Genomic DNA, 18,971 nt, shown 5'->3' with positions numbered 1-18,971 from the left:
GGACAGAACTGATGTGTAATGTGACAGTAGTGTCAAAGGGCTGAGCAATGAGTGAATGGTGGCATGGCTGTGAGGTGTGTGAAAAAAGTGGTAAAGTGAGGGAGAACGTGGTATGAAGCATGCAAGTGTGGGCACATACATACAAGAGCAATTGGGGAGGTAGTGTATTGATGGCTGATTTATTTAGGCAGACTGTCCATGTTTATTCTAAAGCTGGACTAAGAATTTTGCCTAGATTGGAAAGTTGAAATTTTACCAAGATGGGTTTAACAGGTATGTTCAATTTAACATTACAAATTTTGACAGTTAACAGAGCAGTAGAGAGGAATGCAGGATCCTTTAACAGAGAGATGGTAAGCACACAGTGAACATGGGCCACTGAAAAATGCCACGAACCCACGGTGCACTGTGAGCCACTCTGCCAACATACAAATGCTAGCGGCAGAAGGTGGTGAGTAGGACTGTGGGATAACTACCCACAGTGCACTGCTCTCACTGTCGATGCTAGAGCCCCAACTGTGGATGCACTCTGGTGACAGAGTGTGTATTATAGTGCTTTTTGATAGTCAACATAACTTTTGTCAACATAACTCTGTAGTGTAGACAAGACCTTAAAAGATATTACCAAACTTAACAGCTGACACAGCAGCAGTGTGGGGGAGAGTCTGGGGAGGATGAAGATCAGGGCCAAAACACGATGCCACAGCATCCTGCGGTCAGTGGAATATTTCCCAGGCACCTGGCTGGTGCTTTTCCCCCTGAAAAGGGCATCACCAGTCGGAAGCAGGCCCTCAGGCATTGGCAAATGTTTTGTTTAAGCCAACACCTATAATTTCAAAATATTTTTAATCGCCAACACCTGACTTCTTAAAATTCATACATGCTGGTAAGGACTTTAAAGTAATTAATACATCTTACTTACTATGGATTCCAAACTGTCCATCATCAACAGTGATGTCATTTTCTATAATTGAAGGGAGGGGAAAGGGAAGGAAACTAGTTAGTACTCTTACCTTACACAGAGTCAAATGTCAAAATTTAACTACTGTAAAATTTAGAAGGAAAAAAGTAGACAAAGAATAAGCATATTTATTGCAAGATTCTATTAAATGCATTCTAAAAGTTTGGTTTTCTTGCAGATTACACTATATTGCTAGTATTCTGTATCGTTAGCATTCAAGTTCCATTTAGTATTATATATGTTGACAGTGTTCAAGAAATGTTTCTTGAAAGCATACAAGCTTTTTACTACGAAAAGCTTCTAAATCAAGATAGTCACAATTAAAATGCTTATTCTGTGCATCTGACAGACCCGTTTCCCTGGAACAAAATATTCGAAGTGTTTCTTCACTTTTACCCTACTCAGAAAGGTTATAAAACAGGAAGCTCAGGAAGTATGCAAACTCACGAGCATAACCATAACCATTCAGAGCTATTAAAAAAAAAAACACTAAAGAGATAATCACTTTGTTTCTCAAAATTTGAGAACCAAATTTGACTTAGTAATATTTTGCCAATAATGCCATTAGCCTTTTGTAAAAAGCACCACAATTCTGCCCTCAATCTTTAATAGCAATTAAACAACAATGTTTTGTGGTGTAATGACAAGTTTTCTATCTGCATTAACAGACTGACATTTGTGTGACAAAAAGATGTTTTATTTTTTCTATGAACTTGCGAAGAGTTATTTCTGACAGTAAAAGTTTTCACACAGCTCTAGATCTCCAATATCCAGGTTTTACTAGATCAAGAAAGTACTTTTTCTTTTAAAAAAAAGACTATTTATAAACAAACAGAGCTGCTATATTAAATAGATCCCTGGGAAGTTCATTTAACATACTAAAGATAAACAAGTTTATATCTCATTACATTTATTAGTACTTTTGCTTTCCTAGGAAATATATTATACCTTTTAAATAATCACCCTAGAATTCACAGGACCAGTGTATTTTTTTTCCCCCCAATGACTACAGGGTTAAAAAGAATAAAGTTGGATACTACTTAAAAATTCAAAACTGTTCAAAGTAAGGTAAACAAATGAATTAGAAAAAAAGTTCAACAGAGGGTGGAATATAAACCAGATTAATTGCTGACCAATATACAGAAAAAACAATTTTCTGCAGGAACAGAAATCCTTAACTGCTCTAATTCACAAAAAAAAAAACCTAGCTAGTAAGCAACAGTAATCCCTTATGATACACATGATTAGTCCTAACAAATATTTAAAAAGAAGATTCTAACTAAAGGGTACACTCTCTCCAGGAACCAGAAGGTATTTAATATATGTAGAATGAACTAATACAGGTTTAGAAAACACTGGCTTTCTGATACACTACACAAAAATATATGTAGAAAAAGTGCCATCCTATGATCTGAACTACACTCAATGGATGACTTCAATCACTTTTTAAAAAGAAAGTTTGGATTTCAGAAAACTAAGGAACTTAATCAAGTTTGTATCATATGTCCCTACAACAAAGGGGGATTTCTGGTATTTACCAGTTAGAAAAAACTCCATCACCTTGAATTATGTTGCTATTGTTGTTAGTAATATCTATTTAAGATGCCCACTCACTGGGATTAAAGTCCTCTTAAAATTTACTACTGGAACTTCATATGAACAAGGACAAGGGTAAGTTCATATCCTCCCCTTCTCCACACTTCTTTTAAAAAATGTAACTATGGATCCTCAGTCTCAAAGAGTGACAAACATCAAAGAGTTACGCTAACTCCAATTAAATAGAAATAGGCAAAAGACAAAATTTAGGAAACAACTTCAAATCTATTGCTTTTTTAAAAGCAGTTGCTCACAGGAGTTTAAGATTTGAAAATTTTAAGGTTTTGAGAATGAGGTCCATGATGTATAAAGAAATTTTATTTACCTGCAACACATTACTAAATTTAAATATTTGAAAGCTATAAATTGTTGTCAATCCCACTAAACCAATGTGCAGCATATTAGTAATCTTATGCATATGCCTCAAACAGATGCAATTGATGCCCATACCTAAAGGGGTTATTGATCGTGGTTGTAGATGAGTCTCCCACTTGTGAACTATGACTTGGCAGGGACCATCGATAGTCTGTAATTTAAAAGTTAAATGTCTGCAATAATCTCTTATGTTATATCTGATATTCTACCCACAATGACACTCTGGGTGCTTGTGATCTTAATTTATATGCTAAAGAATAAGGAAAGATGCTAAAGAATAAGCCCTAGTCTGCACTGGGGGGGGGGGGGGGGAAATCGATCTAAGTTTACACAACTTCAGCTACGTGAATAACGTAGCTGAAGTCAATGTACTTAGATCAATTTACCATGGTGTCTTCACCGTGGTGAGTCGACTGCAGCTGCTCCCTCGTCGACTCTGCCTGCGCCTCTCACGGAGCTAGAGTACAGGAGTCGACGGGAGAGCGCTCGGGGGTTGATTTACTGCATCTAGACTAGACGTGATAAATGAATCCCAGCTGGATCGATCGCTGCCTGCTGATCTGGTGGCTAGTGTAGACATACCCTTAGAAAAGAAAAGGCTTGCTTCTTACTACTGAGACTGCTGATGATGTGATTTGATGAATCAGGTCACACTATGACAAACTGACAAATTCAGACTCTGAGCAGAGAAGCTGGATGGAATTATTAAATCCTCAGCATTTATTGGAAAGTTACGCTTTCCAACAAGAAAACAATTCTCACTGAACTCAGGTTTTTATTTTAATTTGTGGTACTTCAATAGTTATTCAGATGATTAATGGTAACACTACTACTTAAATTTATTCCTTCAGGTAGGGTTCTAACTCATCCAACACAAGTTTTTTTAAAAATATCTATTTTATTTGGTGAGGAACTCAGACCGACACAAAAGTGTTTTGACTGTGACAGAGGTCCTGCTCTTCTGCATTACCGCATTAAAATTCAAATAGAAGATCTAAATTTGGTTCACTACCACAAAAAAGAATATAAAAATTTACACTGCTTAGAAGGCATAGCAAAAGCATAAAGAAAAAAAAGTGTTCACAATGCTCAAAGGGAGGCACATCATTTTAGGTGAACCATATATCCATGTTAAATATTTTATATATATATATATATATATATATATATATATATATATATATATATATATAGACTATTGCTGGGCAAAGGAGAATGTATTCATAGAAGAATGCACAGAAGAGGGATGAAGATGCCAGGGCAGAAGACTAAGAAATCCCACTACCAAAAAATGCTTCTAACTTTATGCACAACAAGCTTATCAGTGAAGTCCTTTATGGTTAGTTTTGGTTGGACCAAGATTAAATTTGTGGGTCCCCCCCAAACTCTGCCAATTGTAGGGGGGCAATATTTGGTTTTAGTGAATCTGGTAGAAAGCCAATTAGATTGAGAACAATGATAGTTTCTCTGTTGCGAGGATCAACAGAACTTTAAAAATGCCTTCTAAGTTAGAGCTTATAGTGAATCGTTTGGCTGGCTGTAGAAGCAGGAACTGAAACTTTGTTGGGCCCAAGTCTCTGGATAATCTCTACTGAATGGGACTTCTTAATGACTAAAGTTATTTTTCTGCCCCTTTTTTTTTTTTTTTCTTAAATCATCATCATCTACTTCCCCTATCATTACATGGTTACCATTTTCTACAGAAAGTGCTGTTAGTTATCTCTGGGGTTCACCATCCTGGTATTTTTGGCTAAGAAGCCACTCTAGATTTCATCAAGCCTACATTGTCCCTTCTCTTACAAAGCATCATAAGCTCCAACACCAGTTTTGTCTCAGCAGAGACCAAAAAAAAAAAACAACACATTAATTATGCTTCGGATTAACAAACATAATTTGTGATAAAAAATGGAAAATTCAGACAATCTTAAAATCCAACAGTAATAATCAAAATATCTGAACATTGTGAATGTGTATGGCTCAGAATCAATTTTTTAGCAGCAGCTGGGACTTCCTGATATTACGTCAAGGATATGCAATTAGTGACCCCAAAAGCCAAAGATTTAAAAGTATTCAGTAAATTTAGGCTTGATCTCTGTATCATTGCTAAAAATAAATGCCATGGTCCCATTTAGCTCAAAGCTGCATATAACCCACCCAAAGCCACTTCATGCAAAAAACATAACCAAAGTTATTTAGCACTTGATCCTTTAAAAGTTACAATACATCTAGTTATAACACAAGATATTACATTATTAATCTCTCTTTTGGTAATGTTATGTTAATTAACAGTACAGAGAGAGCGAGCGAGCGCGAGATCTCACAATTGCAAGGATAAGAGAGGGAAAGGGAAAACAGAATTGTCTAAAATATGAGTAAGTTGAAAAGAATGTGAAGTCAAGTTTTTTCCCCTGTTTTCTTATAACAGACCCACACGCTTTTGGCTGAGGCACACACTCTAGATTCCCATAGTGAAAACTATGTCTACCAGCAGGGAGGCAGATGCCCACAGCTGCTCCCATCAAGTAGCCTAGTGACTTCTCCAAAAGCTTTAAAAAACAAACAAACAAAAAACAAAACAAAAAAACCCCACAAACCAATGAACAAGGGTATGAACAAAGTAAGCCAGCCTCTGCTCTGAAGAACTCACCAATGGAATCTGTGCAAGTGTAATGCCAGGTGCCTAAATGGGCATTTCACATGCACACCGCAAGTCCAAGATTCTCAAAAAATGGAACCTATGTGCCATATAAAAGCTGGGTAAGAGCACAAGGCAGCTGAATGCCTTAGAAAACTAAAGCATAACTTAACGTTGCACTTTTGACAATGAGGTCCATCTACCTAGGTTTTTATACCACACTGATAGACAATATTTGAGCACATCAACCAGCACTGGCACAAAATCTGAAAGCTCAAAGGGTAGCTGACTTCACAAGGCACAAAGACTCTAGAACACACATTTAAATTACCTAACACTGAAAACTAGTTAGCCTAGTGTTTTCTGTTACGGCTTGAAAATGTTTCAGGCAATGATTTCACACGCAACTTGCTGCTGTACCACAGTAAAGTGGAGAACCCCCTCATTGCTAGCAGTTGGGCATAAACTAGAAGTTGCTAGCCTGCTACTGACTGACAGCCAAAGGATTTTGCTAGGGTACTCTGCTAGTAAATGCAGAACGTGAACCCAAAATTCATCTTTGGAGTGTTTTTATTACTAGAAAATTTTAAGAAAATACAAAGCTCTGTTAAAATCCCCATGAATATATCAAATGGTATTCTGCCAATATTTAAAAAAAGTGAATGAAGAGTGATGCCAAGTTTTCAAAGCTTTGCCACACCCACTGGTGGCTTAGCACTGCATATTTCCTTGAAGGAAATTCTCTAAATGTGCAAGCTTATTTCCTGGAAGGGAAAAAATTAAATAAAGGCCAAGAGTTTATGTATTTTATTTATTCTGTATTCACCACAAAAAACGAGCTTTTAAAAAAAACACATTTCATAGTATAGAATATTTAATTTATCTATGTATAATATACTTGCATGACATGTTCCAAACAGGATTGTTATTTTTTTCCCCCCCAACAGTTTCCCCCCCCCCGCAGAAGCAACCTGCCCAAATAAGGAACTTCATAAAAATAGAAAGAACTTTGAAGCAAAGTAATCACAGTAAGTGAGTATATCTTCAAAGACATATACAAGTTTGAAACAATAGATCAGCTTGTACAAAATAGCAGAAATATCTAGAAATACTTGGCTTCTAACCCCGTATGTAACCATTTGTTCACAAAATGCACATAATGAATTCTAGATACCTTTTTGCAATAGCTTTTATGCATCAAAGCTTTTTTCCTTCTGCATGGATGTGCTGCCTTTCATTAATGCATCGAAGACATGCATTAACTGTACACAAATAATTCACATTCATGAATTTTCATTTAGATTTATAAATAAGGGGGGGAAGATGGTAGCAAAACAACCCAAAACAGTTACTATTTAGTATTAAATATTCATATTGGTTGTACACAAATACTTAAATATAAACTGTCCTTTTAATTTGACACCATATTTCCAAGTGAATTAAGACCAGTCAGAGATACTACCCAAAATGACAATTTACAAGATTGAGGGAAAGGATTTTTCAACTTATTTCTTCCTGAATTTGAATACTGAGATTATTATGAGGAGAGATTAAAGAGGCTAGGACTTCTCAGCTTGGAAAAGAGGAGACTAAGGGGGGATATGATTGAATATATAAAATCATGAGTGGTGCGGAGAAAGTGAATAAGGAAAAGTTATTTACTTGTTCCCATAATATAAGAACTAAGGGCCACCAAATGAAATTAATGAGCAGCAGGTTCAAATAAAAGGAAGTTCTTCTTCACAGCAAAAACAGTCAACCTGTGGAATTCCTTGCCTGAGGAGGTTGTGAAAGCTAGGACTATAACAGGGTTTAAAAAGAGAACTAGATAAATTCACGGAGGTTGAGTCCATTAATGGCTATTAGCCAGGATGGGTAAGGAATGGTGTCCCTAGCCTCTGTTTATCAGAGGGTGGAGATGGACGGCAGGAGAGAGATCATTTGATCATTACCTGTTAGGTTCACTCCCTGTGGGGCACCTGGCATTGGCTGCTGTTGGCAGACAGGATACTGGGCTGGCTTGACCTTTGGTCTGACCCAGTATGGCCATTCTTATGTTCTGATTATAACCATTTTTTGCTGTGCTAAAATTTTCAGCTTCTCATTTGTATTAGTATTTTGTTTCTAGATAGCTGGAAGTAGTCAGTTCCCTGTATTAGTCCTTATGTCTATGGCCTCTAGCTTAGCCAATATTCACATATATATCAATATGATGTTCTGTTTCAAGCATATGCAGCACCCCCAGTTCATGAAGAAATGTGAAACAGAACTACTAACCACTTTACATATTTAAACTGGGTTTGTCTCTAGCATTTTTTATTCTAATGCATGTTTATAAATTTACAAACTGAAACTATTATGGGACTACAAAAGTACAAAATGACTTTCTAAAACATATTTAGGAGATACTTAACCCCCTAATTGGTTTATTAGATGAAGGATTAGCATACAGATATTCCAGTGATTATTCATAGATAAAAAGTTCAAGATATATGAAGTACCTTTCAGACCCTTACTAAATTTTTTGTTAGTGCAACTGTACAGATAAGTTTCAAATTTAGAAGTTAATTAAGAGTACTAAATAAAACAGCAGGAAATATAATACAGTCCATTGATTGAAAAGTGTTTTGAATCTCAAATTATATTAAAAACATAGCTCTTAGTTATTAATGTTTCATCTCCTTAGGTTCTCTGTATACTTGGTTCATTTGTGTTGCATTTTTTATTTTGTTCTTAAACTTGTCCACTCCACCCATGCAACTGATCTTTCCTATATCCATAAACAACTCAAGAACTAAAAAAGGGACAAGCCACTAGAAAAGCACTTCTAGACACAGAAACCAAATTTTATTAAAAAATTAAGTCAGGTGTTTATAACAAGGTGCAATTTAAACTTTGTAGATGGATAGTTATCTCACTATGGCTATTTATATGGGTTTTTATATACAGTAGCTATTTACTCTGCTATTCCATAAAATTCATACTTACCTTGGCAGCCTCTGCATCACACGGTACATAGAGCGTGCACGATACAGAGCACCTACTTAAAGAAACACACTCACCAATATATACTGTGAACTTTTGCAAATATTACAAGGGAAAAATATGTTTTACTAGCAAAAAATTTCTTGCCAATTTTCTTTTAAGTTAAGTATGCTTTTTCCCCCAGTTTGTTACTGCTTACATTTTAAATATTGGGGTATCTGAACAACTATCCGACTTGTTAGGCCTTAAAACTGACCTATCTTGACAGGAGTCCCCGTTTATAAGTTTCTCACCTTGAAAAAACCATCATTGTACCCTCCTCTTATGCTCCCAGAATATTTCCCAAATATCTGTTTTAAAGTCTCAGTTTAAGATTAGCTGATTTCACATGCTGGAACTGATAAAGTAACACCATCTTTTAGAGCATGTGTCAAATAAGTAGTGTTACTGAGAATTTTAATAAATGTATTTTTCAAATATATTTTCAACTCAAAGAGTTTTTCCCCCCATTTCCAAAAAAATGAAAACCAAGACCAGTCAATTTTTAGACCTATTAGCCATGAAATAATTTGAAATATTTGAGCTATACAAAGAGGATGCACGATTCTGCAGCCCTTCCATGTATTTACTTACTACTTAAGTCACATATAATTGATAATGAATTAGGCCCTAGTGAAGAACTATAATATATTTGTAGACGTAATAGGTGCAAAAGACAGTTGGGTGGGTTTACTGGACCACTTTTCTTCAGTATGGTGGCTTCTAGGAAAATGCAGCTAAACAGTAGCTGTTCATTTTCCCCTACACGACTATACGATCAGATCATCTCCTTGGAACTCTCCTATCCTTAATCCCAAGAAGAACCTGGTATCCACAGATGTGTATGCTGCCTTCTAACTCCTAATCACGTGCATCTTCCGTATGAATCCACATAAAAACTGCAGGTGTATAACTCATGCAAATGCGTACATAGGAACTATAGAAAATATTGGAATGCTTTCACTCTTTTTTGGCTTTTTTAAATGAAAACAGTTAAGATATGTCAACTGCATAAGAAAAGAGGCAGTTAACATTTAATGTTTTATAAAAAATGTAAATATTAAAGACAGCCCAGTAAAGCAGAATTTTAGCATGTTTACTTAAATTACCAATAATTTTCTTCTGCTATTACACATTTACATTATTATGATGCAATACTCTTACCCTTTGTAATAAAGTTGTTGGCTTTTAATGATTACTTCTAGTGACAACAGATAAAGATGACCTGAACTTCTGATGGATTTTGTATGTATTTAAGCTCTGCATGATCCTCATGCATTTTTATTGGAGGAACAAAAACCAGCAGTTGTGGGACAGGGTGGTAGGAATGATTAAAGTACCAGAAACTCCATTTAGTAACAGTAAGTTGTCGCAGACTAAGTTTGTGTCCATTTTATTATTCTGCTGGAGTCATAAGACATACTCCTTATGAAGTTAAAGTATTACAGTTAAAAAAAAAAAACCCAGCTTAAAAAGTTACATACCTTGGGTTCTAAGAAGCACCCTTTAAAATATCGATACTGAACAGCAACTCCTCTACTAAGTTCAACAGTAGTTTTCCATAACATACTGCGGAAAAATAGTAAAAAAAATTGTTACATGAAGGTTTTCAAAAAATTTTATTAGCCCAAAACTAAAAGTTGTATAGAAATATAGAAACAGGCAAGTATACAAACATGGCTTTGTGAAAATATGATTTAAAGTACATTTCTTGCTACCTTTTAAAAAAGCACCAGGGCTTTGTTTTCCTTCTTTAAAATAAGTTAGGAAAAAAAACAAACATTCACAAATACACTAGGCTAGCATTCTTGAAACTTGAATAGCAATACTGAACTTATGTAACAGCCCTCTAAAATGGTTTGAGAGGCTGAAAGCATTTTACAACATTTATAATGAAGTTGCAGTATGATTTTATTGCTACAACCATCTATTATCAATGTTGCAGTGCATCAGCCAGCCATTTAGAAAGAGGCCACATCTAGAATGTTGGGGTAACACAAATACGCAGCACTATCAGCTATTCCATTAAATATAACAAGCTTTGAAACGTGATTGTGATCTCAGACACAAGTGCATGTTCTTATACATCTTGTAAAATAAACTATGTGTAAAATCACAAAAAGTTCTCTTCTAGTTGACTTAGTTAAGCATGCATCAAGTAAAATAAATACATAGCACATCTATTGTGCCTTTCATCAGTAGATCTGAGGTGCTTTACAAAGTAAGGAAAGACATTTTATCTTCATTTTACAGATGGGAGAAAATGAGAAACAATTAAATGAATGAGGTCACAGAGTCACTGGAAGAGTTAGGAACAGATTCTGTGCATGCTATTCCCCAAATCAGAGAAAAATAAGCAACAGTGTCATTTTAAGAAACTGGTGGACTCTTCCTGCAGTATTTATTCCCATACTAAACCATTTAAAAATTTATGCAACACAAGTGTTAGTGTTTGATATTACCCCATTTCATAAGTACACAAAAAACTTACTCTTATTATAGATTTACAGTCACAGCAACAGAAGTTTAACAGCACTTTAAGGAAGTTTTTGCACATGTACTGCTGAGCAGTGCTACCACTCCACTCCAGTATGTGATATCACTCATAACTGGAAAAGCAGGTATGCAAGTTACAAATTCTATCACATTAGTAAACATCTTTTTTCTAGGTTTCAGAGTAGCAGCCGTGTTAGTCTGTATTTGCAAAAAGAAAAGGAGTACTCGTCGCACCTTAGAGACTAACAAATTTATGTGAGCATAAGCTTTTGTGAGCTACCGCTCACTTCATCGGATGCTCACATAAATTTTTTAGTCTCTAATGTGCCACGAGTACTCCTTTTCTTTTTTCTAAAAATGCTTTCCAAATGATCAAACAATGAAAAGACTTGATTAGATAAAACATGTTTTATGAAGTGTGTATAGTTTTTAGAATTTTGAATTCTGTATCAAAATACAAGTAGTAGATCAGTATTTTTATTACTAAAAGCTTACCCATCAGCATCATCAGCCTGAAGGACCACTGCAGTTTTAGGATTCCAATTTCCTAAAGCGCTGCAACTCCCACATATTGCAAAAACCTCTCCTAGGAAGAGAAATCACCATAATTACTTGGACGTGTCTTCAATTAGAAAGGGCATTCTACACAGTGGTTGAAGGGATTTAAAAACTTGTGATACAAGACAGACACCAATCCAGCCCTCTTCAATAAGTTTTTGTTTCACAAGGATATTTTACTACAGGACTGTGACTGTGCTTCAAATTTCATCTCCAGTTTACAGATGGGCAGGTCCATTGACAGTAACTGCTAAATAGTAGGAACAGCCACACAAATGCTTCTGCACACAATGGTACAGGCAGATTCCAAAGCACAGATGCTTAATGTCAAGTCAGTTTCCTTGAAATTCATTTCAAATACATAATGGTCGCTCAAGCAGAATTTTACACTCAATAGTTAGCAACTAATTTGTTGCTTATTTTTAAGTCTCTCTTTACTGGTGTCAACGACCAGGAAAGCACTGATAGAGAGCAGGCTGCTAATTTATTTTGGCATTTTCAAACTTGAATACTAACTTTTCAACCTTAATCTTTTGCTTTTAATTTAGTTCTTTTTATGTTTATATGAATATAAAAGCAACACAAAATTAACATTATATATGCATTAAATGGATATGCAACAGGGGCAAATTAAGGGATTAATGCTTCTGTTGGGACCTTAACATTCTGAATCTCAAGAATTTTCCCCTGGGATTACTTGTACTGCACAACTTTAAATGTTCTTCCTTTTCTTGATGTTAAAATAGTACTTTTGGAGGTTTGGGGTTTTTCTGTAGTTTGTAGCCTCCTGCCCCTCAAAGTGTTCCACTTCAGAGAAGTAGTCTAAACATGCAAGAACACAAATTTTAACAGTGATGGGATTTCATTTGGCTCTGCTGCAAATTTTAGCAGAACCTCACTGAGCATTTCCTCTACTCACCACCTCCCTCCCCAAAACTCCTAGAAAAGTACTACCCCTTCATTAAGAACAATTTGCATGCAAACATTTCCAAATGTCAGTCATTTCTACTGGAACTGTTTCTAAAAAGTAAAAAACAGGATTAGAATGCGTTTCACCCTCACTAAAAACTGAATTGTCTTAATTTCACCTTTGGGCTGATACCAAACATGCAGCATTTTTAGCCCAAAAGGAAAAATAGTTCTTTAATTTCAGAAAACATGAGCATCAGAAAAATGGGATTAATGAAGACTAACCTACCTGTTATGAAAATGGGCTAGGTATTTTCAATTATTAAACTTGAAACAATCCTACAGAGACACAGGAAGCCTTAATAAAAGCTGTGAACCTGTGCCACAAGTCACTATTTCTAGCAGCTATTTCAAATTCTCATACTGGGAAAGAATATGTTGCAGCTTGGAGGTAGATGCCAAAGTTACAACTTTAAAAAGGATGTTACCAAGGTCGTTCAGTCCCAATAGTAGTAATTTGTCCCATGTAGTATTTTGCCTATCAAATTTTGCACCAATATTTTCTTTAAAATATTAAAAAGAAAAAACAGAACACAGACCTACTTTATAAGGGGAGGGGCTTCTGGTGATTTTAATGATTTATTATTGAATGGTTGCTGATGCCTTCTAGGATTTATTAGAGTGGTTTGCTGTGAATTTAAGCATTATAGCACTGTATAAATAATAGGGGAGCGTGTATGGTTAGGCTGGCCAGGATGGGCAAGAAGATGAATACCTTAGATATGCTTGTGGCAAATCATATAATGACTCACAGAGGAAGCACTCTGGTTGTTTTAGATGCAATCAGCCACTGATTTGAGGGGGGGGGGGGGGATCAGAGAAGGAAGTGAAAGAGGAAACTCAATGGAATAGCTACTCTGTGTCTGCTTTTGGCTTGTAACAATTTTGGAAAAAAGTTGAAGGCAAAAGATTGGATAACATCCCTCTGGCTAGACACAGTTAACATCCCAAAACCAGCTAGACACAGAACGGAAATGTAACCAACATCTGAGGTTTCAGGATACTTGATCAGAACAGCATGCCATCTATGCAGTTTGTTAACCTGTGTTCCAAACTCATTCAAAACGTATTCTCTTGTTATATTTGGTTCAACAGGAACCCTCTGCATACCTATGCACAAACTGAGGATTTTCCAAGAAACACAGCAATGCATGCCTGCGTATCCAAGGTCAGGATTAATGCTAAATATTTCCATTTGATGAAGTAAGGTTATCACAAATACTATTCTAATTTTAAAAAGTATTTAGACTATTTCAGGGAGTATATCAAAATCTCTGGTATGCTAACATTTTTCAAACAAAAGTTAATAAAGGAGATAAAATTCATTCCCCAACTCTCTGCTAAAGAACAATTATTTTGTAAAGCTCCTCTTTACCAATCCACCCTCCTGAACCTTGTCATCCTAAGTATCAAAATTATGATTCTTTGCCCTCTAACTAAAAATAAAAAAATATTTTTTTAACTGTATGGCTTGAAAATTTTCTTCTAGTTTTACAACACACACAGGTATATGACAAGTGTGATTTCTGTACCTGGTTCTGATGTTCCTCTTACTTCAAAGGTAACTTGAGATGGGGTCATACTTGCAGATAATGACTAAGGAAGTCTGATGTCTCCTATTAGAGGGTATAAAAAAGTATTTCAGTAACAATATACCACATCTGTAGCGGTCTCACTAAAAGCTAGGGTATGAACTTCAGTCATCTACAGGGGGGTGACCAAGTATTGGTCTTAATGTTCTGAGCGAATGGCAGTACTTGTGAGCTCTGGACCACTCCACAGCAAACCAAAGCAAAGGACTGACGAGATCAAGAAACCATTGTCCAGCCAGCAAGGAAGACAGGGCCTATCTACAAGTTAACAAGTGTTAAACAAAAATAGTGAGATTGATATGTGCAACTAGAAATAGCATTCATTCAATATTTTTAGGGGAGGATTTCTCTAAAGCACTCAGCATTCTCCTAACTCTGCTCTCAATGAAGTCAACGGGAACTTTATCATTAGAGACAAAGTGAAATTATAACCTTCAATGGCCAATAGCTTTTCTATGGGTAAGCAGCTGCCTCTTCAAGCTATTCTTTACTCTTACTTAGGGTTGCCAATCTTGGTTGGATTTATTCCTGAAGATTTCATCACACAACAATCTTTATTTAAAGATTAATCTTTAATTCCTGGAGACCCCAGGCCAATCCTGGAAGGTTGACAACCCTACTCTTACTTTCAAAGCTACTCATGAAAAATAATACAGACAAGCAGAAAACTAATTATGAATACACAATTGTAAAGCAAATATTTACAAAAAACAATAACATCAAGCTTCCTTGGAAAGAGCATTTACCTCAAAACAACATGGCAGCAATGAAAACATGATGATAGTTTACATAACTATAGTAGTCCTATTTTAATAACCAGGAAAAAACATCACATTTACTCAGAATTGCTACGCCTATTAAAATATTATCTGTGCCTTATTTCCCTGTCATAAATATGCAAGGTATTTTAGAGTTGAATAAAAGAGTTCCTAGTGACAACACTGGCAGTCCTAGATAACTATGGATTTGACATATACAAGTGGCACTACCAACGGAGTGCCAAATAATCCAAAATGATTTTGAAAGGGTAATATACAGCAAGAAATTTTAGTACTATGCTTCCCACTTAGCTGGTTTCTGAACACTTCACACCAGGTTTCAAGAATCCAGTTGTAAACAGAAGTACTGTTTATGTAATACAATGATGACAGCAGCATGCCTGAGTTGAGAGCTTTAGTGTTACTGAACAAAAAATATTCAAGTTACAACACTAGAGGGCAAGCCCCAGTCCTCCAGTGATTGCAAAATATATACAGAGCTGAGTAGGAGCCCAGAAAGCAGAATGAAAGAAGACCTAGAGAGACTGAATAGGGGAGAATGCAGAAAGGTAGCTCTTCAGAGCCCAGAGCAGAAAGTCAGAGAGCTGCAGAAAACAAGTTCTAAATGTTTGAGTTTCTTCCTTCCGTGACCTCCACACTTCTTCCCTTTGGGTCTGTGCCCCTTCCTCACTCATGTCTGTCCCTCTTCTGCCCCACGCATTATTTTACCTCGTTCCTTTCTTATTCTCCCCAACCCCTTTCTCTTCCCTCTGTGCCTGAGAATATGGGAGGGAGGAGATTTCACTGAAGTGGAAACAGGAAGGAGCTTTCCCATCCCCCAACCCCCACAAAGAGAAGCTGAGGCAGAGAGGGCAAGTGAGTTGTCCAAGGCAGGTATCTGGCAGAGCTGAAAACTGAACCCAGACCTTCTGGTGTCCCAGACCAATATCTTATCATTGGATAACACTGCCTCCAACAATGACACAGCATGTCTCACAAAGCTACGGCTGATATTAAAGACCATGCCTATGCCATACTAACTTACTCCCAATTAGTTTCAAAACTGAATTCAAAGTCCTGATCTTAAATCTGTTAGAGTGCTTTATAAAGTTCTATTCACTCATTTACCAACAGGTAATATTGAGTTAGGGCTTTTAGTTGACAGGTAAAAAGAATATTAGTTTTTCCATTATAATGTTCAAGGGTGGATGAGTGGATTTTGAGCCTGGGCTGGAAGAACTTTCATTTGCAGTTTTGCAAAGCTTCCTTCAGTGGAATGGAAAACTATCTACCTCAGAGACTACCTCAACCTCCACAGGGATAACACACCTGAAAAAAAAAAAAAAACAAAAAACCAAAAAACCTAGTTTACACACACACAGGAAACAGAACATTTTCAGGGACAGGACTGCAGCTGTAGAATTTCTTGCCAATGATATCAGGCTTATGATTAGTCTTACCATGTTTAAGTATAAAAAAAACAATTTTCAAGAAAGTTCCTGAAGGAAAGCTATGCCTGCAAGTATGGAACACAACACAAATTAGCGCATACACCTCTCTGTGGCATCAAGTTACTATATTTCAGTTTAGATTTCCCTCTAACTTTACATTAATGCATAAAAATCCTTATCCATGCTGTACATTATTCTGCATTTGTAAAGCACTGTGTATATCTGTGATACTAGATGAACATGATGCATCTTGAAAAGAATACACAAACTGTCCAGAAGGCTTTAATTTTATTCCTTTAATAAGGAAAGGAGAAGAGTTTCCTGGCTAAGAACTCTAACTCTCTGGCTAGTAAGCGTCATGCAAATTTTATAAGCCCTGGACCCCATTGGTATGCAAGACTCCCTAGCCAATTAAGAGCTGTCAAGGAAAATTCCCTATTTCCCCATACTTGCAATAATCCTCAGAGTTCTGAAGAGCAAAAAGGGAAAAGGGGAAAACCTTTCATGGTGACAAGCAAGGTAGGCTAATTCTAGCAGTTAACAAGAATATCACAGGAACAGTGGGGGGTGGGGTGGGAGGGAGAAATACCATGGGGAATAGTTTTACTTTGTGTAATGACTCATCCATTCCCAGTCTCTATTCAAGCCTAAGTTAATTGTATCCAGTTTGCAAATTAATTCCAATTCAGCAGTCTCTCGTTGGAGTCTGTTTTTGAAGCTTTTTTGTTGAAGTATACCACTCTCCTAGTGCAGTCAAGTAACCTCAGTTCTTTGCAAGCCTATAGTATATACGAAATATCTAAAGTTTACAAAAATATTTAAACAGGAATCTGGAATATATAACAATCTGACCTTTCAAAAAAGTTGACAGAACATTAGCACTCAAAAATGAAGGCCAAAACCATGCTCACCAAACCAGTAGTCACTGAGGGCAAGATTTATAAAAGCTTCTCAGATAGGTTTGCCAATGCACTTACTCCACTAGTGACCTAAAACAACCATCCATCCATCCGTCTTTGAGCAAGGGCTGCCAATCATGTAAACTCTGCAGTGATCTCTGAGATGTATATACAAACACTTCCAAACTGTTTTTTCCATACCAACATCAGACTGGACATGAATTCTAATTTACATTATAATATCATATAGCTTCAAGAAACTCCTGAAAGCAGCTAACATACGACAGCTCCAGCTTGCCTACTGGCCGTCACTGAGCCAGCATTTAAGTCTGTGTACAAGGACAGATTTTTGAGCTCCAAGTATGATGCATGGGATATGCTCCCCATATGATCTGTGACAGTTGTCATAGTTTCATGGTAAGTGCACCTTTATTTCCCCTCGGTTGTCCACCAAGGGGACCCACTGTAGGCTTCCAGCTGTTCAGCCACTATCTCTCTTGGGCAGAAACCTGTGTCTGTCTCCTTCCTGACCAGGGTGTTAAAGGCTGCACAGCTACCTGATTAACACTCGGATATCCCCAGCAAGCCAGACTCCCTAGAAGACCAGAATCTGCATTTTGCTTTAACTCCAGAACCTATGACCCATATAGTCACCCACAGTTATAAGTTACCCCATACCTCTTTCTAAGCAAGCACAATTAAGGTGAAAAAAAAAAAAACACACTAAAAACAAAAATCTACACGCATGCTAAAAAGCTTACCAGAGGCAATCCTTAACACCAATCTTGGCATTTGGTAGGTATTAGTCCTGCAAAGCCCACAACTGTGACTTTACCATAGTTACAAATTCATAACTATCTCAGATTCAAAACTGAGATTGGGCAGATAAGCCTGTTTCTTTATAAGGTCAGGACTTTGATCACCAGTCTCCAGGAACAGGTAATCTTCAGCAGATCTCCTGAGAGGGTGAACGTAGCTTCAAAAGGCTGGGTTTTTGTGTAACTGAAGGTGAGGAATTTGCATTTACCTCTCCCTAGGTATTCCCCTTGGAAATCCATTAAACATTTATAGACCCAAAGTCCATTCTTGTCTGGCACATTTTCAATACAGTCCTTTGAACATCCAGGTCTCACAAATGTCACCTAGAGAAGTAGCACACAATTTCGGCCCAAAATAATACATAAACCATGCATTTAATACAATGGAGCCCAAAGACAAACTTAATTCAGTAAGGTCTCCCAAGGATGTGGCTAGACATTGCCATACCTGTCACAACAGTCTCTCTTATTGCTGAGGCTTAAAAACCTCAAGTACTACAAATCTTGAAGAGTCTCTTGCTTACATTGACTGATGACTTTCAGAATCAGAAAGGAGTCAATTTTGAGACTGGAGATTGACTGAGCTACTTTCCATTCACTATCCAAAATGGATGAACTGTTAGAACCCCGAAAGAAGTGTTGATTTTGTAAACTACAGAGTATCTGGAAGGGGAGCAGAGTAATTGAGTATCGCATCATCCGCATCTTACCCACTGCGGTTAATCAATATTTGGCAAGCTGTGTTTTTGAGGAGCATTTAAAAAGATTAAGACTTTTCCGCACAGAAAAGAGACAACTAAAGGGGATATGACAGATCTATAAAATCATGAATGTTGTCG

General features: G+C 36.6%; 1 protein-coding gene across 4 annotated transcripts in view; it reads right to left on the bottom strand.

Moving 5' to 3' along the window:
- The window catches only part of GPCPD1 (glycerophosphocholine phosphodiesterase 1), a 74,257-nt gene that overhangs the window by 42,197 nt on the left and 13,089 nt on the right, over positions 1 to 18,971 (bottom strand). For 2 of the 4 annotated variants that reach the window (XM_043512131.1, XM_038394146.2), the window contains exons 2-6: positions 14,147 to 14,230; positions 11,583 to 11,673; positions 10,076 to 10,160; positions 3,008 to 3,083; positions 923 to 964 (exon numbers count right to left, since the gene is read on the bottom strand). In XM_043512131.1, coding sequence (XP_043368066.1) covers positions 923 to 964; positions 3,008 to 3,083; positions 10,076 to 10,160; positions 11,583 to 11,673; positions 14,147 to 14,195 — 343 coding nt within the window. In that variant the 5' untranslated portion in view covers positions 14,196 to 14,230. Of the gene's footprint in view, positions 1 to 922; positions 965 to 3,007; positions 3,084 to 10,075; positions 10,161 to 11,582; positions 11,674 to 14,146; positions 14,231 to 14,952; positions 15,051 to 17,267; positions 17,829 to 18,971 lie in introns of those variants that run through there. The other 2 variants (XM_043512133.1, XM_043512132.1) reach the window with 2 other exon arrangements.

This window comes from Dermochelys coriacea, chromosome 3 (genome assembly GCF_009764565.3).
Source record: "Dermochelys coriacea isolate rDerCor1 chromosome 3, rDerCor1.pri.v4, whole genome shotgun sequence".
Classification (NCBI taxonomy): domain Eukaryota; kingdom Metazoa; phylum Chordata; order Testudines; family Dermochelyidae; genus Dermochelys; species Dermochelys coriacea.
The sequence above is the reverse complement of the archived record's forward strand: the minus strand, read 5'-3'. Positions and strand labels throughout refer to the sequence as shown.